The 22,678-nt window shown below is 42.1% G+C and overlaps 4 protein-coding genes across 5 annotated transcripts; 1 reads left to right on the top strand and 3 right to left on the bottom strand.

The window, feature by feature from the left end:
• Positions 1 to 1,597: 1,597 nt before the first annotated feature.
• On the bottom strand, positions 1,598 to 5,839 carry lrrc74a (leucine rich repeat containing 74A). Its single transcript, XM_085767224.1, has 13 exons — positions 5,608 to 5,839; positions 4,884 to 5,059; positions 4,696 to 4,803; positions 4,485 to 4,578; positions 4,257 to 4,306; positions 4,070 to 4,151; positions 3,893 to 3,978; positions 3,622 to 3,816; positions 3,441 to 3,536; positions 3,179 to 3,322; positions 2,852 to 2,956; positions 2,476 to 2,561; positions 1,598 to 2,209 (listed from the first exon to the last, which is right to left on the bottom strand). The coding sequence occupies exons 1-13, from the start codon at positions 5,714 to 5,716 to the stop codon at positions 1,609 to 1,611; spliced, it is 1,932 nt and encodes a 643-aa protein (XP_085623350.1). The 5' UTR covers positions 5,717 to 5,839; the 3' UTR covers positions 1,598 to 1,608.
• A 527-nt stretch (positions 5,840 to 6,366) lies between these two features.
• On the top strand, positions 6,367 to 12,540 carry angel1 (angel homolog 1 (Drosophila)). 2 transcript variants are annotated; one of them, XM_085767657.1, is made up of 10 exons: positions 6,367 to 6,480; positions 7,145 to 8,164; positions 8,882 to 9,102; positions 9,209 to 9,278; positions 9,372 to 9,814; positions 9,932 to 10,067; positions 11,251 to 11,361; positions 11,550 to 11,583; positions 11,676 to 11,839; positions 11,944 to 12,540. In XM_085767657.1, the coding sequence occupies exons 1-10, from the start codon at positions 6,414 to 6,416 to the stop codon at positions 12,102 to 12,104; spliced, it is 2,427 nt and encodes an 808-aa protein (XP_085623783.1). In that variant the 5' UTR covers positions 6,367 to 6,413; the 3' UTR covers positions 12,105 to 12,540. The 2 variants fall into 2 exon arrangements, with proteins under 2 accessions (XP_085623783.1, XP_085623782.1); XM_085767656.1 differs by having other exon boundaries at positions 9,932 to 10,073.
• A 1,352-nt stretch (positions 12,541 to 13,892) lies between these two features.
• On the bottom strand, positions 13,893 to 19,533 carry vash1 (vasohibin 1). Its single transcript, XM_085766959.1, has 7 exons — positions 18,536 to 19,533; positions 18,046 to 18,134; positions 17,607 to 17,663; positions 17,149 to 17,223; positions 16,558 to 16,939; positions 15,486 to 15,595; positions 13,893 to 15,297 (listed from the first exon to the last, which is right to left on the bottom strand). The coding sequence occupies exons 1-7, from the start codon at positions 18,755 to 18,757 to the stop codon at positions 15,225 to 15,227; spliced, it is 1,008 nt and encodes a 335-aa protein (XP_085623085.1). The 5' UTR covers positions 18,758 to 19,533; the 3' UTR covers positions 13,893 to 15,224.
• Positions 19,534 to 20,146: 613 nt separating this feature from the next.
• On the bottom strand, positions 20,147 to 22,667 carry fcf1 (FCF1 rRNA-processing protein). Its single transcript, XM_085766958.1, has 8 exons — positions 22,574 to 22,667; positions 21,925 to 21,989; positions 21,690 to 21,761; positions 21,454 to 21,602; positions 21,250 to 21,322; positions 21,060 to 21,147; positions 20,502 to 20,596; positions 20,147 to 20,402 (listed from the first exon to the last, which is right to left on the bottom strand). Exons 1-8 carry the CDS (start codon positions 22,574 to 22,576, stop codon positions 20,354 to 20,356), a joined length of 594 nt encoding a protein of 197 aa, XP_085623084.1. The 5' UTR covers positions 22,577 to 22,667; the 3' UTR covers positions 20,147 to 20,353.
• Positions 22,668 to 22,678: the final 11 nt, after the last annotated feature.

Raw genomic sequence — 22,678 nt, 5'->3', positions numbered from 1 at the left:
CCTCACACTCCCTCCCGCCTCCTGCCTTCAGGGAAAAGGTACCGGAGCCTCCTGGCCCGCTCCACAAGACTGTCAAACAGGAAGAATATCCATTGTTCCTATAATGAAGTAATGGCTCATGGGGATCCTTATAAATAAACAATAAACAAACTGCATCTTCCACCAGGCTGCCAGCCAGGATACCCACTGCATCCCCCTATGCCCCCTGGACTTTAACATTACATAGCTACCCAATGCACTACAGCAGGGGTACTCAAATACATTTGTGAAAGGGCCAGAATTTTTCTTAACAGACACCTTGGGGGCCGAACATTCAAATAGGCCGAGATTGAAATTAAATTCACCTTTTTTCGTCTAATAATTTAAATATTTTTATTTTACTTGTAAGCACATAATTTTTATTTATACACTTCACGGTGTTTTGTAAATGTCTTGACATTATCATATCATCCTTTACATATCATGCTGGAGCTTTACACTGCTGACTTGTATCCTCAGACATGCCCTGTGATTTTCATCTTAAATATGATATGACCTGACCATCACAGGACATGTCTGACTCTGTTCTGAGGATACAAGTCATTGGTCCTGAAATGTGTGTTTCTCTTCTATAACACACATTCTACATCTCGGAGGCGACGTCTTTCCACACATGGGCTTCCTTCACCTTTCAAACGAGGCAGAGCTCAGTGGGAAACAGTAGGAGACACAGGCCGAGGGCACCGGGACACAACACCGGGGGAGAAGCAGGTCGTGCAGCTGTGCGCCGCAGACGTGCAAGAAAAAACAATATGCGTCTCATCAAATGCGCGCAGCTACGGCTTTTGAGTTGTGAGCGTGCATGACGTGCGGCTACATTGAATGGGTTTGAGCTCGCGCAAAAGACGCTTCATCTGAACGGCCCCCCATGCATGATGCACACACAGTTGAACCAAGACGGCGGTGAAAATCACCCACGGTCTTTGCAGACAGGCAGGGAAAACCCTGCAGTCCAGCCCGCTCCCCAAACACTCGCGCATGGTGATTTGGGTTCGTCGGCGTTTCTGTATCCCAGTGCAGCGCCTCACAGGCACACACAAACGCCTCGCACGTGTTTCCATGTCCCAGCGCTTTGACTTACAGGCGCGCGGAGCCCGAGAAATACAGTATACAGTAATATGTAAACTATTAGAACTCAGTCGCGAGCCTGATTGGAAGGTTCGGCGGGCCGGATGCGGCCCGCGGGCCGCCTATTGAGTACCGCTGCACTACAGTATATTTTTATATATAGTATAGTATATATTACATTTTATATTCTAGCATTTAATTTACATTAGGTGAGAGATAAACGACTTTCTTCTGTATGTCCTATAGACATATAGCGAATTGACAATAAAAATCTTTGAATATTTTTGGATGTTTTGAAAGGTCAATCTGATACAACAGAAAACTGAACTGTTGATTGAGCGATGGCCTACATGCTGCAGGGATGAGTTTTTAGACAATGAAAACACGATAGATAATGAAATTCAACATTTATTAAGTTTCCAAATTATGTGTAACAAAAAAGCCGGTGACAGCAGGTAAAAAGAATCCTAACATTTCACAGCATAATACAGAGTTTCACAATCATTTGTCATCTTGTGTTTGTTTCTTCTCCACTTGTTTCTTGGTTTTCTTTTTCTTCACTCTCTTGGTTTTGGCTTTAACCTGCGGCTGCTTGGCAGTGAGAGCAGGCCTGGACCGGGTCAGGTGGTTAGCAGTGGGGCTCAGCTTGCTGTGGCTCATTTCTGGATCAGAGCATACACCCTGAGCAGAGGTGGACTTGGCTGGGACGGAGCGAGGGGAGTCATCCAGCAGGTTTGGTTGGGAGTAGGAGCGCATTGCCAGAGAACTGGTTGGCCGGTAAGGGGTGGAGCCTCCTACCATGGGCAGGTGGACGTGCTCATTGCTGAGGTTGGTGACAGAGTAGCGACTGCTGTTGGACATGACAATGTGATGCCATGAGCTGAGAGGGGTGGCGGAGAAATGCTGCGGACCACTGGAGTCGTCTTTGGCCCCTCCTGGAGAGATGACCATAGAGCTGTGAGGTGTAACCGCCTCCACGGCGCTCTGGAAGGTCTTGAGGATACGGTCGCTCTTCTGCTTCTCTTTCTTCTGACGGGACTCCACCTTCCTCAGCTGGCGGCGGTGATCTCTCATCATCTGTTTCCTTGTGTCTGCCAGCCCCCTGCACACAAACAAACACCAGACCACATTTGCTTTGCTGAGCCAAACTTTAGGGCTGCTATCAATTCACCACAGGCCACTCTCTTTAACACACACAGACATCAGTCCTTTACAACATCATTCAGAGTGAAGATGGACAAAATCTAAAGCACACATAGCTCAGTAATAAAACTGTTTTTACTCAGTGTTTTCTAACAATAAACCTCAGTCAGCACAAGATTCTGTTACACAGTTTAAAGGTTTCATGATCAACCACTATGTGCTCACCTGTAGTCCACCATTCCTGTCCTGTCACGATCAAGTCTCTGAATCAGCTCTTCAATCTGGTATCGATCCAGAGGGATGCTTGATTGCTGTTGTGGTTCAAAAACAAAACAAAACAGAGTCAGAGTTTCTAGTAATTCATGAAACATATCAGTGAAATCCCTTAGAGCATGATTCTATTAATTCATTATGGGATTTATGTCGGTCATGATCAGCATCAGGAAAGTGTTGTGAATAGGCCTGGAAGAGGCTTCAACTGGGATGATTTCAGAAGATAATCTCATTGTTTTCTGTCACTGAAAATTTATGCATCAGTGGAGTTCTTCTTGCAAATGTCACTAACCCTAAACAGTTGAAGAATCAATATTTATTCAGAAACCTGCACTGCCTTCCTGAAGTCAGCGACAGGGACTCGCATGGTGCCGTCTTTGTCAATATTCCGAAAGAAATCCCACAGGCGCAGCTTGCGTTTATCCAGATAGTCCTTTTGAAAAAGGAAGAACATGTTTCAATTTTTAATACATACAGAGCCAAGGAAAGAATAGATATTCAGCCTTTTGATAGTTTTACTACATTGATGTATGAGTAAAAAACTGTGTGAGACATTATACATGAGTGTGTAGTTACCTTTTTGATGTTGTGCCCAGATATGACCCCTCATTTCAGATTTTTTGGATGATTAATTCTTATTAGTTTTTACACAGACCTGAATGACTTTCATTGGATCGACACGTTTTGGTGGCTTCTTAGCGATGAAGCCTCCCACTCCTCCATACTGCACATCCAGACCAGGATGTTCCTGACACGTCAACTCCAACAGATGCACAAAGTTCTCATTTACCAGGACATTCTGCTTGGTAAGAGGATAAAAAGAGAGACAATGTAATCTAGGGTTGGTTAAAACCAACACAAATATCAGAACAGGATAATCAGATCAGAGAGGAAAACATGTCACATCAGTCACTCACACACATGTTTATCTCCTCCAAGGCGGTTTTAGGTGTGTTCTTCACCACATTAACCAAGGCCAGTGCTCCCTCTACTGTTACAGAGTTGTAAGCCAGCTGCAGGAGTATAAGAATAAAGCATCACATTACAATTTATCTGAAGCCTGATGGTGTGTGTTCACTTACAACTTCGTCCACCCACCAGTAGGACTCGGAGTGTGTCGTTGAACTCGAGACCTCTGCACAGCAGGCTGACACCCTCATTGGTGAGGCGGTTGTTGTTGAGGTTGAGGAACACCAGAGTGTTGTTGAATTTCAGGGCCTCTCCCATGGCCAGGGCACCCTCATTCCCAAAACCATTCCACGATAGGTCAAGGTGCTTCAACATCATATTCACCTAAATATAAAAAATACTGTGTTATCAAATGTTGTATGTCTGTCAGAAATCATATTAATTTCTTACACAACCATACTTTGAGTCCTGCACAAAAAGCTACAGCCCCCTTCATTCGGAGATGATTCCAGCTAAGATCCAGCACCTCCAGACCTTCATTGTTTGCTGTAGAAATAAATGGTAAAATCATAAAGATTTTTTGTTTTTGTTTTTTCAAATTCAGAAAAAACATTAAGACTGGTGAATTGGACCGTACCCAACAACTGTCCCAAATGTTCACCTCCTTTTCCACAAAATTCATTATGGCTCAGGTCAAGTTCCTTAATTCTGGAATTGATCTAGGTATTAAAATATTAACAACATGCTCATTGAAAAATATGCAAATGCACAAACACATTTAAATTGGAGGAAAAAGGGGACTGTAGTTTCCATTAATAACTTACTGAGAAGGAATCTGCAAAATATTTGGCATCATTGTCAGTTAATCCATTTCCTGTTGAGAAAATATTATTGGTTAAAATACAAAAATATTAAGAATTAGATTAAAATAATTATCAATTTCACTACCATAATTAAATTTTGTTATACAACAAAAAGTGTGGGTAAATGAAACAGGATTCATAATGTAAATTCCAGCCAATTTCAGTGCAGTTATATCCTGTGCACATTACCTGAAAGTTTAATAGACTTTAGTGAAATGTTATCCAGCAACATTTTAGCTACATACTCAGCTCCTGCAGACCGCAGATAGTTGTTGGACAAATCCTGAAAGCAAAACAGGTTGGTGTAGTGCATTTTTTCACTCCACTGTGAAAGTCAAGCAAAAAATATCACCTAAAAAGCACTTGTGCCCTCTTGTGGTAGATTTGCAATTCTACATACCAGATGCTGAATGGTGAAATTAGCCCTCAACATGTCCACAAGATATTTGGCTCCTTCAGCTCGAATGTGATTATCTGCCAGTTCCAGCGTGTTGATGTGCATATCAGACTAAACACAGGCTTATCAGAAATATTATCCTTTAAAAAAAAAAAAAAAAAATCCAAAACATGCTTACATTTTTAACTCACCACCAAAGCAATAGCAAGTGCTTTGCATCCCAAAGGTCCAAGCCCGTGGTGGGTGAGGGTCATTGTTGTAGAGTCAAGGTGTCGCAGAAAGTAAGAGACCGGCACCACGCCCACCAACTTACAGGCCTGCAGGTACACTTCAGCTACACATGCTTCCTTATTGCTCTCCTCTTTTTCTGAAAATAATTAACCCCATATCACTATTATGGGCCTTTGCTTACAAATCACACAAGCATTTTAATTGCATTGTTTTGTTACAGCATGAATTTACAGTATGTGCTGCATGATGTAAATTAATTTATGACTTTGACTCTTTATGACTCCTTATATGATTCTGAATAGATAGATAGATAGATAGATAGATAGATAGATAGATAGATAGATAGATAGATAGATAGATAGATAGATAGATAGATAGATAGATAGATAGATAGATAGATAGATAGATAGATAGATAGATAGATATAATGCCTTTACTGTCCCATAGAGGAATTCATTTTCACAGTCTGTCACTGAGCAACATAAATAGGAACATCACCAACACCGAACGACATGAATACATAATCAAAAACAGAAATATCACCAACACTGAGCGTAACACCAAAACACCACCAGACACTAAGCAACATGTAAGATACACACACCAGACAACAAAACACTAAGATCAGTATTAATAATAACAAAAACAACGAAAATAAGATTTAATTTAATGTAGGCTACATACCATCTGATTCCAAGTCTGTATCAAACTCGTCCTTCCTGCCATGTGGTTGAGTTGGAGATGGACAGTCGTCATCTTTTAAGCAGAGCGACTCAAAAGATAGTGTCGACATTGTGGTCAGCAGTCAGAGTCTATGTCCCATTTGAAAGCATTTCCTAGACAAAAAACAAACAGTCTTTTGGTGTTTGCCCATTTATTCCTGGCTGATCTTTACATGGGCTGGTGCTGTGAAATGGAATAGGTCTGTGCTGTCCTGCAGGTAACTCTACCCCTGAGGTAATGTGTCATGTGGAGTGAGATTAAAAATGTATGCCTCAGTGTGGTTACAATCCAACAAAACAGAATATAGCCTATTTGAATTGAGCAAAATTGGGTTTTTATGGATGTTTTGTATTTCTATATTAACTTATTTTATATGACTTTGGATTTTTAAACTTCATTAATACATTTTTCTTTTGTTCCTTATTGTATACTTCAACTTTACAAACTGTAAAGCAATTACTAACCAATCTTTTTATATAATTTTATATCATTTATATCATATCATTGTTATGGACGATCTGAATTTCCCTCCTAGGGATTAATAAAGTATTTTCTATTCTATTCTATCCTAAAAATATATAACATATTCGATTCATAACAAAAATTAGAAAGAAAGTCAAACGTAAAATGTAAATTGAATATTTAAAAACTTTCATATTTTTTTTCATCATTACATATTCAAACATCAGACACCTCCACGAGGACTTTGACTTGTGACCTCGGACCTTTCAGTCTGATACGCATGCGCAGACATCACTAGAGGAATCATGATTGGCAGCCTGCTGTTCTTTGCGCTCTACCCTCTGTCACGGTACCTGAGGGCTCTACGTCCAGGTAAATCACAGAACACACTCGCTAAGGTGTCCTTGTTGTGAAACGTTGTTGTCAGTGACCGGGTCTCTAGACTGAGCATCTGTCAAGGAGCTAACTTAACCATTGCTAACGGTGCGTTTAGTTCATTGCTTGGTGAGCAGTTTGATTTATCAGGCTGTTTTTCGGCTGCTCCGGTTCAAGTTGTTGATAAACATGAGTTCTATACTTCAGCCTCGGTGGGAACGGCTCCTCGTGGTTATCCAGTGTGTGGTGACGTGGTTTATAATGTAAAGAGCGCCTCAGCTAACTTTAGTTCAGGGCAGCATGTGTTGGGGTTGGGCTGCTTGCACCTGCTCCTGACGGTTTGACGCCCCATGACGTCACCATGTGGGGTCGTTTTGTTGGCGCACTTTGTATTTGTGCAGTATTTGCATGTGCACGTAGCTATAGGGTGTATGCATGGAGGTATGTGGCCTAAATGTAGGCGTGTGGATACTATTATATGATCATGTGTAAATATTATAGTTCTATTAGGTTATTATTTAGAAAAATTCAATGAGTAAACAAAGGGGTAGGATTGAATATGTTTATTTTCTTTTGATGCTATGTTTTTAAGTATTTCTTGACATGTTCAAACAAACAAATAACAAAATGTGCATCATCAAAGAGAAATCTTGTTTTACAGGGGTCTCAAAGAAGGATCTCCCTCCTGCGGTGGTTAATGGCAGGGCAGAGTGGGATGGTGGCGCTGTCACAACCAGGAGTTTCATCCAGTCTCAGACGACCCCGCTGGACCAGTGGCTCAGCCCAAGCAGTGGGGCAGAGGGACAAACGAAAGAAAGGATGAGAGAGCCAAGCCCACAGAAAGAAGTCGATGCAAGGATGAACACGGACAAAGAACAGCAGGTGGCTGTCCTGTGTGAAGAAGAAACAGAAACTGAGACCTTAAGGATGAGTGAGATGCAACACGACCAAGTGGAAGTTCCCGAGCCAGAGGATGTCTCTACGGAGCAGCAGAGGGAACAGCACACAGAGGCCGTCAGTCCGGAGGAAGCACTTGGGGAGCAGTTGAAGTGGCTGCAAACAGATGACGGCATTCTAAGTGCAGAGAAACAAATGACTCCAGCTGAGGAAAGCACACAAGACACTACCTGTTCAGCTGAGAAAGAGGTTCAAATACAAAGCTCGGGCGCAGACGTAGTAACTCAAGCCGAGGACGGCACACAAGAAACTACCTGTTCAGCTGATGTACAGATACAGAGCTTGGAAGAGTCCCTGAGTCCAGCTGAAAACAGCGTACAAGAATCTACCTGTTCAGCTGATGTACAGATACAAAGTTTGGAAGAGTCCGTGAATCCAGCTGAAAACAACATACAAGAATCTACCTGTTGTCTACAGAGAGAAATACAGATACCGAGCGTGGAAGAGTCTGTCACTCCATCTCCAAGTGTAGCTACAGTAAATGAGTGCTGGGATGAATACTTAGCTCTGTCTGCTGATGAAGGGCACGGTGGGGAAAACGGCTCGGAGCTGATATTTACTTCTCTTCTCTCTAACACTCCAAGCCAGCTTCAGTTCACTGGGCAACAAACTAGCTGGCACTTCCCTGCAGGACCTGGCTTGGCTGAAGAAGTCCAGTGCCCATTGTTGCAATTTCCCACTGTGAGCTATTACCCTCCACCAGAGCCCATGGTGCCCTTTGAAGGTGGGAGTCAAACTTTTATTCCCAAGTGTAATATTCTCCCTTATCTATCTTTTTGTGATCAATTTTTTATTGAATTTTTCCAAATTCAATATAACAGTGATCCACGAGGACTGTGAACAGTGATATAATAATAGTACACATGACAGGACATAAAACTGAGGAAAACAAACAAACAAGCAACGCAAAAAGCAAAACATACAAATGACAACAACAACGTAAATGTCAAATGTCGAAAATATCCTAAAAAGCGGTTAAGTATTGCATTAGGGCATATATCATCATTCACCTTGGATTATTTTAATTTGTTCAACAGTTTTGGAAGTTTGACATCAAAGTTTGACTCGCATTCATTGCATTTATTCAAAACGGTCAACAAGTCATGGGGAAAAAATCATGTTATTCATAATTTCTCATTAAATAGATAACACTATATGAAAATAAATGTCTCAAATAAGATAAATCTCTCTCATGCTATTTGTGTAGTATTGAAGTTTTTTTTTCTTAATTTCTTTTACGTCACACCATAGGACACATTTATGGTGCAGGTCAGAGAAGATGTTCAAAAAAACAGTGAAAAAATTGAAAAAGTTGATCAGTAATCACAGATTTCAAACTACATGAATTTTTTTTTTTTCTTCAATAAATGTGTTTTACAAAAAAATGTTTTTTTATTTCTTATTTGTCAACAACCCATATGTGTGTTTGTTTTCTACGCAGTGATGTGGAGAGTGTGGGAGGAGGCAGACGACGCAGCAGAACCCACCCTGATACCTTTCCCATTCACAAAGATGGACTTCACTGTCATGTCCTACAACATCCTGGCTCAAGATCTGCTGGAGGCCAACCAGGACCTGTATGTCCACTGTCCTCTGGAGGTCCTGGACTGGAGCTACCGCTGCAACCTGCTCTTAGAGGAAATACTCAAATGGGCACCAGATGTGAGCTTAATGCAACCCCCCTTTCTCTCCAATTGAATGTAGACCCAGTTTAATCAAATGATCAGACTGATGGCTAGTGTGTGTGTGTGTGTCCTCTTGTGTGTAGATTCTGTGTCTCCAAGAGGTTCAGGAGAACCATTACCATGAGCAGCTGTATCCAGTGTTGTCTCAGATGGGTAGGCTCATCTCAGACAAAACAGTTGAGTAATCGTGTTGGTGAATGTTGTGATGAAGACGTAACCTATTTTTTCTTCATGTTGTTGTTTCAGGATACACCTGTGTGTACAAGCGGCGTACAGGGAACAAGACAGACGGCTGTGCCACTTGCTATCGAAGCAGCTGCTTCTCTGAGGTGTCAGTGACTCCACTGGAGTACTTCAGGCCAGAGACGGAGCTCCTGGACCGGCACAATGTGGGCCTTGTTGTGTTGCTGCGGCCGGTTGCCACCCAGGGATCTGCATTCACAGTGAAGGGCCCACTCCTCTGCGTGGCCAACACCCACCTGCTCTTCAACCCCAGGAGAGGCGACGTGAAGCTGGCTCAGTTAGCCATGATGCTGGCAGAGATCGACAGCACCGTCAAGTCCTGTACGGCCAAAGGTGAACACTGCAACGTGGTACTGTGTGGAGACTTTAACTCGGTCCCGGGCAGTCCTCTGTACCAGCTGATCACCACCGGTGAGCTCTACTACCACGGCCTGCCAGCATGGATGGTGAGACTGAGAGAATAATCTGACAGCTAACAAACACTCAACTACTTCCACTTCATTGCTTTCTGTGGGTTAGTTTGATAGTTACCTAGGTAACCATGAACATATTCACCATCTCAGGTATCAGGTCAGGAGGACCTGTCCTACAAAACCCACTGTTATAAGCTGTTTGCTCCCCTATGGCCCAGCTGTCTGCCAATCACTGACAACTGCCAGTACACTACCGTCAACGACGTGCTGGAGAGTCGGAAATCAGGTCAGTGTGTGAAGTCTTTTTTTGTTTTACTAATCTTGACTCAAGGAGAGTTTTTTTGTTTTATTTTAGCTCTCATTTGACTTAAAGGGATAGTTCACCCAAAATTCAAATTTCACTCATTATCTACTCACCCTCATGTCGACTAAGAGCTGTGAGAATTTTCAGAGTCCTCCGTGCCTTATCTGAGTTACGGGGCAGTCCACGCAGCAGTATTTGTCCATATAATGGTTGTGAATGGATACCACTTTCCTTGGTCCAAAAAGACACACCAAAAAACATCCAAATACCTCCATAGTGCTCGTCTGTAATGTCCCTCTTGCATTGAAGCCCCGACATGAGAAATTGTTCCGCCAGTGACACAGGAAGAGCAGTGAACCGAGACACTGGGAGCTTCCGCTACAAACAAGCTTAAAGCAACATTGCGGCGTTTCAGCGCAGTGCTTCCACCATCTGGTTGAGAAGCGCTATCTTCTGGGGGGAAAAACAAAAACGAAACTTATCAGCGAGCGCATCCAGCGTTTATTCCCATTAATAAACGACAGTATTTCCCACATGTTTGCAAGGAGACTGTGTGGTGGGTGGTCGGGGGAGGGGGGGTGTCTGGGGTGGGGGGGCAGCGGCGGCGGCAACAACGGCGACGACGAGCAGAGGAGAACCGTAGTTTCGCTTTTACCCACCACATCTCTCCCTCGACGCAGAGGGGAGGGGGGAGGAGGGGGGGCGGTGTTTCGTACCCGTGCAGGGAAGTTACATAGCGCAGTTTCAGCCGACGCGACCCCGCTCAGGCTGCGGCGGCAGCACCATCCATCCTATTAACCATTTTTCTACCATGGCAATGAGTCTGGAAACATTATTTTAAGGCCGAAAAACTCCGCAATGTTACTTTAAATATAATTCAGAACAATTTCTCATGTCGGGGCTTCAATACAAGAGGGACATTACAGACGACCACTATGGAGGTATTTGGATGTTTTTTGGTGTGTCTTTTTGGACAAAGAAAGTTGGTATCCATTCACAACCATTATATGGACAAATACTGCTGCGCGTAACTCCGAGAAGGAACTGAGGACTCTGAAAATTCTCACAGCTCTTAGTCGACATGAGGGTGAGTAGATAATGAGTGAAATTTTAATTTTGGGTGAACTATCCCTTTAATATATTAGTTAATATTTGTCTTGTACAGGGAAATATCAGTACAGGCATGACTTTATGCTACAGCTACGCTATTGTCCAGCTGCGTGTGTCCGCCCGGTGGGCCTGGCCCTGATCCCAGACGTGACTGACATCACACCAGGTACAGTAATACCAAACACAGTGTTGAGTATGAATGTTAATGTATATAATTACAATCTTAGCTAATGATTTTGGTGAGACCCCAGGAAGAGTAGCTGCCATGAAACATAAGCATACCACTACAACTCATTTTCTTACTGCACATGCTGTATGTTTCAGTGTTTCTAATATAATATGTATTGTGCACAGATGCATCACGGGCAAATCAGCCTCATGAGAGAAGGTAAGTTTCCCTCAGTGTTTTGCTGTCATATCATTTTGCTTCTTACTGCTTTTACCCCATGTGATATTAGTTATACAAATGTTGTATCACAGGTTCAGGCACACTATCAGTCATCGCTTAGACCTGGAGTCGGTCTATAAACATATTCTCCCAGGCTCTGGCAGTCCAGAAATCACAACCCTGCACTCTGACGTAGGAGCAGCGGTCGACTACATCTTCTACTCCCCAAAACGCACCTTAACCCACGATCAAAAAGGTACGTGGACATGTCATGAAGCAGGGGAATACTTATTACAGCTCTGAGTTAATCATTTGCTCTTTAAATAACCTGACTGCTGTTTTATCTGTTCTTTTCCTCAGATGACACTGACTTTCTGAGGGCGGGTTTGAAGTTGACTGGCAGTCTGTCCCTCCTATCAGAAGACGTCTTATGGTCAATGAAAGGCCTTCCCAGTCACATGTTCCCCTCTGACCATCTCAGTCTTCTGGCCAAATTCCAGATGAACCTGAATGTTGCATGAGGAGTAAAAAATCTGTGGGTGAACTCAATCCAGTGGTCAGATTATAAATATGTTTCTGTTCCAGTGATTCAGGTCGTACTCTGCACACTTGTTTTTTTTGTTTGTTTTTTAAATATAATTATTGATGCCATTTCTTGTGGTTAAATACTGGAAACAGAAGGGCATAGTTTTCAAACTGACTTGAAGTCAGTATTTTTGTTCAAAAGGGCCAGGAATAACCAGTGAATGCCAAACATTCAGTCTCCTTCCACATGGTTTTAATCAGATCAATGATGAGCCATGAAGGAGATATAAATATGTTATAAATGGTGATGTAATACTTCATTAAAAAAAATCAAGTTAGTGATCCCTTTCTTTTGGTGTAACAATACACTGACCTGTTCATGTTGTTGATAAAGGCCAAGTTTTATTTCTTCATTAAAATTTTACAATTATTGTTGTGCTTCCTGTGTATCCCGTGCTGTGACTGTGACCTGAATGCCGGCTCTGCCCCTCCCATCTCTCTACACCGAGGACTTCACTTTGTTAGGGCGAAGATGTCTGTGTACTTGTGTGTCTGTGTGTGTCTGGTTGATGCATGACTGAATAATTTATGTAGATAGTTGAGTGCTCATGCATGACGGGGCTCAGTGAGGGAGCTTTGTGTTATGAGGGTTGTAGAACGTCTGAGAATTACCGTAGTTTCCCATCAGTAGGACGTCTTTCACTCGCTTCTCACTCAGTCTTGTCGGTGCACTTTGTATATTATATTTGACATATAATACAACCAGCCATGAGTTAAACTCTTAAATGCATTATCAGCTAACAGTATGTGTGTTTTAATTCCCCCTGTGGCATTAGATGCACAAGTAAAGTAGGTCAGTAGGTTTTCTCTCCATATAGGTCATAATGCCTTCTGTTTCTTACAAACACTGGTGGACAAGGTGCTAACATCTGGAATCCACAGAAGGGAGGACACAGGGATCCGTTTATCTTTCTCATGACTTCTATCTCTTCATATTTCACCAACGTCAGATGGACTTTTTCAACATTAACAAACTGTCATTTTAAGGAGCTCTCTCGCACAAACTTTGCCACTCATGTGGTTTTACAGTAGTACATTGTTACATGTTAGTTTTTTATGTTTCCTGCAGCTACAGCCCTCTCAGAGCTACGTTACTGGCATATGCACCAAAGTGGTTCCCCGCTGACTGATTTGCATTGAATGCAGCAGCCATTAAAGCTATTTAGCTGATTGCTGTGCTGCAGGCAGGGAGGACTTGGGGATCATGAGAGCAATGCACATGCTGCCAGCAATCACACCACAATTATTTATACATGCTCAACAAACACTGGCAACACAAAGACAATATGAAGGATAGTGTAATAATATTTCACATTGATCATCTTACTTTTGTCAGCATAGGTTTTCCATTTGAAACTTGAGCTCAGCAATATTCTGAGATCTAAAACATGTTGAAAGTGTCCCACTTAGTCTGACTGAGTGTTTTAATTTACTGAGACCTATGCTTTCCTTTTATAGACTTCTTGGCACTCTGTAGCCTTTGTGTAAACCCAACAGGGGCAGTGTTTGGAGTTCTCCTCGGTGGACTCTCGTCATCATCTGCCTTCGTGCCAAAAGCCACCCTTCAGCTGAGGACACCCAGTGCGCATTTTGAACTATCGGCTGACAGGAAACTGGCGCCACTCCCTGCCTGCAGCCTAGAACAACCAAGTACAGCATGCCACTTTATGTGTGGCACGTAAGCTGTTGGAACCAGTGAATTTAAAAGAAAAACAATCGCTAGCTGTGTTGCCACAATCCAGGTGATGCTTTATTGTGGTCCTGTAAAACAAAGGTATTCAGGTACAAAACAACTGTGTGGTAGAATATTGAAAAAGAAAAAAGGACAACACCGACTGTACAGATTAAAATGTTGGCTGTGGCAACATGTGTGGTAAATTAGAGTGGTCTACTTGTGATCACCAACACTGAGGGAAGTATAAAATGACAATTGGAAAAAAATTACAAAATGCAGAAAGAAGTGCTGTAAACAAATGTATTTACACTATACACTTAAATGGATATCAGCTGCTTAGATACCACTTAAGGCAAGTGAAACATTGGATAAAGTTGCTACAAATAAAAGTTAGAAATTGTATATATAGAGCAGTTATACAGTACATATGACTACTTAGTAATTTACATCCACATCAAATGCAGATCAAGTCAGTCAGCTGCGTTGTGAGTCACCTTGACAATCAAGACATTGATTCACTGAAAGATTTTATATTCAGTGAACGCAGTGACCCATGTGTTTACTCAACAGATGCCTTTTTATATTTAGATACGCTTAGGCATATGATGTATTCAATCCCATATTCAGTCAAACATCTCTGTAAGGTAGATTTCATGCTAAATATGCATCTGGATATTAACTCAGTTGTTTTCAAAGTAATTTAGAAGAGCAGAGGTGACACTGCTTTGAGTTTAGTGAGGCAATGCTGATAATGGATTGGATATAAAAAAGTGTTTTTCTTTGAGTTGTCATACAAGGCACAAGGGTAGTGGTTTACAAACTAAGTCACACTAGTATTTGCTGCCCAGCAGAGCCTAAGTGGATTTAAAATTACATTAAATGTATTTGCACACTTACATGTACAGTACAAGGATACAGATTGCAGACAAGCCTTAAGAGCTTTTGTTGAACATAGCAACACCACGGAAAAAAAACAAACCCTAAATGTCCAGTAGCACATTTACACTGAGTGGTAATCTTGCCCAGCTACAGGGAACGCTCATATTTCACATTGTGTACAGTCAGCAAACCTCTGTGGTGATGTAAAAATGTTCACAAATTACTGCACATTTTGACCCTTTCTTTTACTGTGGGAGTGTTGCCAGCACCAATTACTATGCACAGTAACCACTCCTGGAAAAAGCCTCTATCAACACTGACATAAGGAAGCAGAATGAGGCATTTGTTTTTGGGAAGAAAAGCTGCTGGTGACCAGTTCGTAACTACATCCCGTGAAAAGACCAGTGTGTACAAAGAATTGAACCTTAGATAAAGTCCAATGGGCCCATGAAACACGTGTGTGGTACCTTCAGTTTTCACAAGCAAACTTTTGAATTCTTCTTCAGACCCGAATCTGGTATCCGTTCATGTCTGTGGACGATTTCTGATCCAAGACCTTCTTCTCCCCCGAGGGACTGCATCAGCACCAACACAAATATGAAACAGGACAAAGAGATTTCGTCACTTTGGGGAACTGTGACTAATTCATGAGACATCTGTGGTCCAAATTTTCCAGTGACTATAAAGATTACACATCGAATGGTGACGCTGTTTGTATTTTTAGTGAAGAACTAAAGTTTCCAGAGCACATGATTGGTCATACCGTCTCTCCACGCGGCTGATCCTGCGTATGGGGCTGCCTGGTCCTCTGAGGGGTGAACCCATGCTGTTTCTCCTGTCTTTGGTCGGAGAGGGAGGTACAGGCTTCCCTATCTGCAAAAAAAAAAAAAAGAACAGTTTGGACCAAATTTCAATCACTTTAAAAACGTCCCATGCGTGTGAGTTACGCCGTGGTGCTGAGCGTCTGTCTTTAATGTGATTGTGCAGAGCACTCAGTGTAAAAGATCAGCTATTGATAGATTGAGGCAGCCATGCATGAGGCACGGCAGAGCAGAGTCAAGCCATCACATTCATTTTATTATACACACAGCTCAGCATCGAGGCAGCCTTCATTATGTTAGCATGAGAGGTGATGAGAGCATCGTTTGACAGGAACCGCTCCTCAAATGGCAGGTCGCCTCAGTGTCACTGTGCATGCAGATACAGCATGTCAGAAGAAACCTGATAAGAAGGAAGGGCGGTCCACCTGCTGATGGTGAAATATACATTTCTAATCATTGTTTTTGGTGCTACGAAGTCTCTGTAAAATTCAGAGATCAGGAAGAAACATGAATCAAAAGTTTAACATGTAGTCCTAGAAAAAGGACATTCATGATGATACTGTCAAACATGCGGCCCGTGGGCCAGAACCGGCCCTGCAGAGGGGCCAATATGGCCCTCAGGATGAATTTGTCAAGTGTGAAAATTTGAAATTGCACATATTTTTATCTAGAAATTTCAGGTGGTTCATAATATGTTTTGTAATAGGATAGTTCAGTAACTGTAAACATCTTATTAATGTACTAAAACAGAGGAAAATCTAAATTTTTTAATATATCTAAAGGTTATTATGCTATTATTTTACTGGTCCGGCCCACTTGAGATTAAATTGTGCTGTTTGTGGACCCTGAACTAAATTGAGTTTTACATCCCTGCTCTAATGACTAATAATTGAAATGGGTGCACATGTTACATTTGTTACTGAATGTCAATAAAAAAGTAAATTTAAAAAAAGAAAAGAAAAAAGTTAAACGTGCAAAAAACATCACCCTAATGCTTTAGATTCTGGGCCGTACCTTCAGCCTCATGTCTCTGGTATGTCTCTCCAGCTCCTTCCGCAGCTCCTCCTTGGTCAGCTTGTCTACGTCCAGTACTGAGTGTTTCCACTCTATCTGCTCCACGCTGTGAGGGTCGTGGGACACGTACTGGCCGATCTTGACCTTGTGGAGGGTATGCCAGTAGCCCCTGTAGGCTCCGTCATATTCCTGCACCAAGTCCATCAGTGTCCGGAACTCCAGAGGCTTGAACATGAGGTCTTCCCTCCGGCTCATGCCCAGGGCGCCGAACCGCCCCCCGCTGTGAACTCCCAGCACGATGTGGTAGAAGTGGTTCCCTGAGAACTGAGACTTAAAGCTGAGGGGGAAGCGCTCCACACCCGGCATGTTGTTGGTGAGGTAACTGTTTGAAGGTGAGTCAAGGAAACAAAACTCCTGTCCAATTGATGCAGATTTTGCTCCATTTTCCTTCTGCCACTGCTTCAATAACATATTGTGAATCCATCTGCTAAATTTGGAAAGCTGTTAGCCTCAGCAAAGAAACACATGGACAACACAATTTGAAAACATCACAGAATCTTAAGTGTCATGATCAGTTGCAGTAAAAGATACATCCCCAAGATCACCGCCTCCAGACATTTGATTGGCAGAGCCTCCCGTGTCATCTCCTTGGCGATGTCCATCAGCCTGTGCAGGAACATTGAACAAGAACTTGTAATTCTGCCTATAAGACACAAGTGCACTGATAACTGACATAACGGTAAATTCATAGTTATTTATTTCATGCAGACAAACAAAAACCTTTTCCATGAGCCAGGGAAATCAAATCTGCGCTAATTAATCTAATAAAGTGAGGTCAGGAGAAGCATGTTCCAGGCCTCTGCTGATTGACATTAACTTTGACTCACAAAGCTCCGGACTAAACCAGAGATGCAGCTGATCCACATGCATCAGCCCTGAGCATCACAGGCTAAACCAAAAGAAGTCAGCAGACACCGGTGCTGACATCCCGTGACATCCACCTCGAACACTCATGATCAGCCTGGGGGTTAAAGACAGAGTTGGCTTACGCGGTAAGAGGACGGCTTTTCTTGATTTCAAAAAACTGTGTTCCTGTGTGATTGTACCTGTAGAGCACAGTTAAGGTCATTCAGTAACAAACCAACAGAGGAAGCTGTTTACAGTGAGGGAATGAAACAACCTCTTAAATAGCTGTATGATATTCATAGGTTGTTAGTGAATTATGAATGAAAAGTTTGCTCTGACTGGAAATCAAGCTTATACTAAATATAGAGTATACTATCTACAGCGACCTACTTGGTCTATATCTATCCATGTGTGCTAAAACAGTGGGTCAGGGGGATTAGTAAAAGGATTTCTGTAAATAGTGCACTTCTGCCATCTGTTCTTATCTATTTGAGCAAGATCAGTGTGTCAAACAGTGAACAACAAATGAAAACAAACTCAATTCAACAATCACTGGTTTGGTTCTGACCAGCCAAAGGATACTGCAATTCCCTGATGTATTTCTGTATGGCTTCCAGGCGCTGTGGGATAGTGGTGGTAGGTTGGTATGTAGGCACACTCGGTACTGGAATCTGTGGGACAGAGGAGCCAAACAACTGCGCTGTGCATTGTGCAAACCCAATGTTCACTGAAGCTGGAGAGTGTAGTCTTGTTTGACCTCTGTGCTCTTCTCTGTTCAGTGTGACTACTGGTGGAGGTATCTATCTCATAGGGAAATAACTAAGGTCTTACACATACACACTGTGGACAAAACCTCTGCTGTGTTTACTATAATTAAACTGGAAAAAAATTATCAGCAAAAAGAATTATCAATGGTGGATTTAGAGGCACATGACTGTCTATTTCTGCCATGTGGAACTGCATAGCAACACTGTAACACAACATTTTCAACACATAAGTGTGAGAAGGCACAGAGGGCTGCACCAGTTATTCCTGTCATTTATGATCAGCTGCAACTTGCACATTACTGTACCTTGGGCTGGTCAGCGACACCCCGGATCTCCTTCCCCAGAGCTTCACCGCTGGGGTGGATTCGAGCCACATGGCGCCACATCCTCTCCCAAGTCTCCTCGTCCACCGGGAGGCCCCCTCTGTTGACGTAGAAGGGCACCCCTCCATCCCTCAGCTCTTCGTCGCCTTCTTCCTCCTGCTCCTCATCCCTCTCCTCCACTGAGCCCACGGTGGCCCTTAGCATCCCTCCTCCACCAGGGGGGCGGTGGGGGAGCCCAGCTGGCACTGAAATGTCCCCCGACTGATGCCTTGGACCCTTTCACTTGTTAATCTGCTCGCAGGTTTAAGTATGTTCCAACAACAGATGGCCAACTCATGACATCCAGCAGCTTTGTGCCTACCACTGTCTCTCAGTCACGGCGGTGGTGTCTCCAATGTAAAGCTGATCTGCTGTAAATTAGACTCACCTCTGAAGCTGAAGCAGGTCAATATGAAGCAATGGTTTCAGAAGAGTGGTACAAAATAAAAAATCCTAATTTTTTATAATCAAGAATGACTTTACAGTAACTATTCAGCACTTTGGTAAAATATAAATCAGCCTGTGGGCCAACCAATAATCAGCTATTGATATTATTGTATTGATAACGAAATTAAGCCATTAGACGTGCAGCTTCTTATCACCATGTCCATCAACAAGCAAACACAAGCCCACCAATGTAACGCTATCACTGCCTCTAAGAGGATTTGACTGTGCAGACAACAAAGTACTACTGGAAATGCCTGTAATTCCCTGTACCGTTAGAGGTCATTCACATCACAAGATATCCAGCAAATCACTGCTCCACCACAATCCCAACACGACAGTCCGTCAACGTCCACTTCATGTCCGCTTCACCACATTATCTCCCTCCAAGTCAACCGGCTCATTGTTCATGCAGATGCTCTTCTTGGCTTCAGTGACTGCGGGTTGGATTCACGTCCAACGAGCCGCTCAGACACTCCCAGACCCCCGCGTACTGCGCATGCGCCACTCAGCCGTGACAAATGCTGCGTTCAGGTGCCACTCGCGAGGTGTCAAACTGAGATCCGCCTGCTTTCTACAGAGGGATCTACTGTATTCATATACTATTCAAGCACCTAAACGCACCATTTTTGAGGCGGTTAAGTTGAGTTCACTAATCCGGGTTTCAAGTTGATGAAAATACATTAAATGAAATCTCAGGGGGAAAAAAAATTGTTTTGTTTTTTTACATTTTTGATTTCAACATGCTTTCATCCTGTTTTGTTAACTACTTATTAAAAATCATCCCATCAAGCTATAAAAAATGTATATTTTAATATATAAAATATATAATATAAATATATAATATATATTTTATTCCACGTTTTCTATTACCATATACATTTTAATTAACCACAGTGTAGGAAAAACAAGCAATAAACACTTGTTAAATTTAAACTTCAAATAGGATCATCATAATAATCACAACAGGATAAATGACGTTGAAGGACAATAACAGTATAAAATATGAACCAACCAAGTATTGCTCATGGTTATCTTTCTCAGAGGAAATCAGCATCTCTGCTTATCTACAAATTGAGGCTGAGAAAAAAACAAAGACTGAAGAGATCATGCACTGCAACATTTATTCTAGAAACAAAATGTTTTGTAAGAAAAACAACACTTGAAGTAGTTTTCAGATACATCAAACACACCCCATCCCACCCTCACCCAAAATCAAACTTCATAACATAACAATATTTTCAATATGAATAAAAGGAAAATAATATTAAACAGGAAACTTCAGTCCATTTACAGATCCAGCTCAGTTGTAAAGTGTTAAAATCTTGGAGCACCATAGTCATCAGGCATCCGTTCAATGTTATACCTGTATTTAAAAACAGGGAGGAGAAGTGTGTTTTAAATGAAGCTTGCACAGACTCTGCAGAGAGCACACAAACAAAGGTGATATGAATTATTGGTATACCTGTGGTTTGAGATGTACATGATGGGTACGCCGGGGATCTTCCTGACTCTTCTCTTCAGATCTCTGTCCACAGTAGCCAGGATATAACACTTGTGCTGAGGAAATAATTAATGTGAGTTAGATCTGCCCCTCAGTCCCCAAACTACACAGTGTTACATAACGTTATGTGACTAATCTGCCACCAACAGATGGTTTCAGGTAGCTGTTCTGTCACTAGTAGCAACCACCTCTGGCGCACCTCCCTGTCAGTTTAACTAACGATTATCAAATTCAGTATATGTACACACTGACGAGATGATCACGGTTCGATTCCCATCTTGAACTGACCTGGATACCCCTATTTATCAATGGCATGTCTAATGTCACTAATACAGCTAATAACATCCCAAATAGCAGTATAAATGTTTATTTGGGGAAAAATTGTGTCATTGGATTTTGCTACCACTGTTTTGCACAGGGACCATACATGATATTACTCATATTGTGGAATTCTTCATTCAGTGAACAGTGGCATTTGATGACATGTATGCAAGACAACACATGTATATAGTATATTACCTGTGTTACTCTTTGGACTAAACAGTCATCAGCATATGTTCCCTTGTGTGTACATGGCAGGCGCTCAAACCTTGGATCTTTGGCTATCCTGCAATAACAAGAATAAGCAAAAAATGTAAAAGGTAATGGTAAAAATAATTTATGAATCTATGTAATAGGTTAATCTGCCAGTTCAGTGCCATCTCTGTACCTGAGAGCAACTCTGTACTTCATTCCAAGCTTTTCAATCTCAGCCATCACACAGTCTGTGATATATGGGATACCTGTATGGAATAAGATTGTAGAAAAAATGAATTACCATTTATTATTATTCTTTGCTGAATGACATTATACATAGATATGAAAAAAGACAAGATAATCCACATATTTATTCTGACTAGATATTAATACTTACATTTGGCATAGAGACAATCCATCATAGACTGAACAATGTCCAGTTTGGCCTTGATAGAAAAGTTGATGAAATTGGTGTCAACAAGTATGTGGTATGGTGGACCAAGCTGAGTATTGTATTGGAAGAAGAGGCATGATGGGTACTTTGCCCTGCACAGACAATCAAAAGATATCAAGTTAGAGGGTGATCAACCACAAGCTGTTAAGTCAATTTTAGCATTTGTGCAACCAACTTACACTTCTCTCTCCTTCAGCTGTGAGGGATCTTTCTTCTTTTTCTCTTTTGCTTTAGCCCGGTCTTTCTCTTTTCTACAAAACCAATTACAACCAATAAGGCGCAAATACATATTTAAAGTCCACATTTCACCAGAAATTGCATGTTTTGCTGGATAAACACACTTCACAGTGCTGGGATAGTTTGTTAGACAAGGGTCGACTCTGGCTTCACAACATAGATGAGAGAAAAACTCACATTCTATGATCTTTGAGACTGATCATCCTCTTCATTGCAGCGAACTTCTTTGTTTTCTGCTTCCCCTGGATTAGATAAAACACAACACTGTTTAGAAGATAAATCTCTACCAGCACTTTCCTATTTGGTTGGAAAGCAGGAGAAGAAATGGTGCTATTGACCGGTTAGAGTCCCCCTCTCAACACAATGCTGCTGCCACGGGGTCTTTATTGACTATAAACAACTATCCCACAGCTGAGCATGCAGGAAAACAAAGGCTACCTATAATATGATCAAGCAAAGCTGTTCAGCTGACACCATGTTGACATTTACTCATGCTAACTCGTTAGTTGGACACAAAGCTAAAGGTAAATCTGACCCTACATTCACGGTCGCAACTTCTTGGGAGCCAACTCGGTTGTATTTCGTAAAAGCTCAGGCAATGATCATTAGACTGAGATACGTAAATGAATAGTCATCATTGTACATGCCGCTGGGGATACATGCAGAGCTTCGTTCACATTGGGCTAGGCTAGCTAACTTAGCTCAGTGGCGTCCCTGGCAAAGAAACACTTCAGTGCTCTGTTAATATACGAAATACAACACTGTAAGGGACGCCCGCGATCAAGACAACCATAAAGTAGCTGTCACGGAGTTACAGACGACTTACCATGTTTTAAATTTGACACACAAATCCCAGTAGCAGTGTGAAACTTTGGTCCCCCTTCCCCTCGTGTGTGTATCAGGGTGTGTATGGATGGACGCTATCGCTGCT

This window comes from Trachurus japonicus, chromosome 22, assembly GCF_045865225.1.
Source record: "Trachurus japonicus isolate A0001 chromosome 22, Traja_1.0".
Taxonomy (NCBI): Eukaryota; Metazoa; Chordata; class Actinopteri; order Carangiformes; family Carangidae; genus Trachurus; species Trachurus japonicus.
The sequence above is the reverse complement of the archived record's forward strand: the minus strand, read 5'-3'. Positions and strand labels throughout refer to the sequence as shown.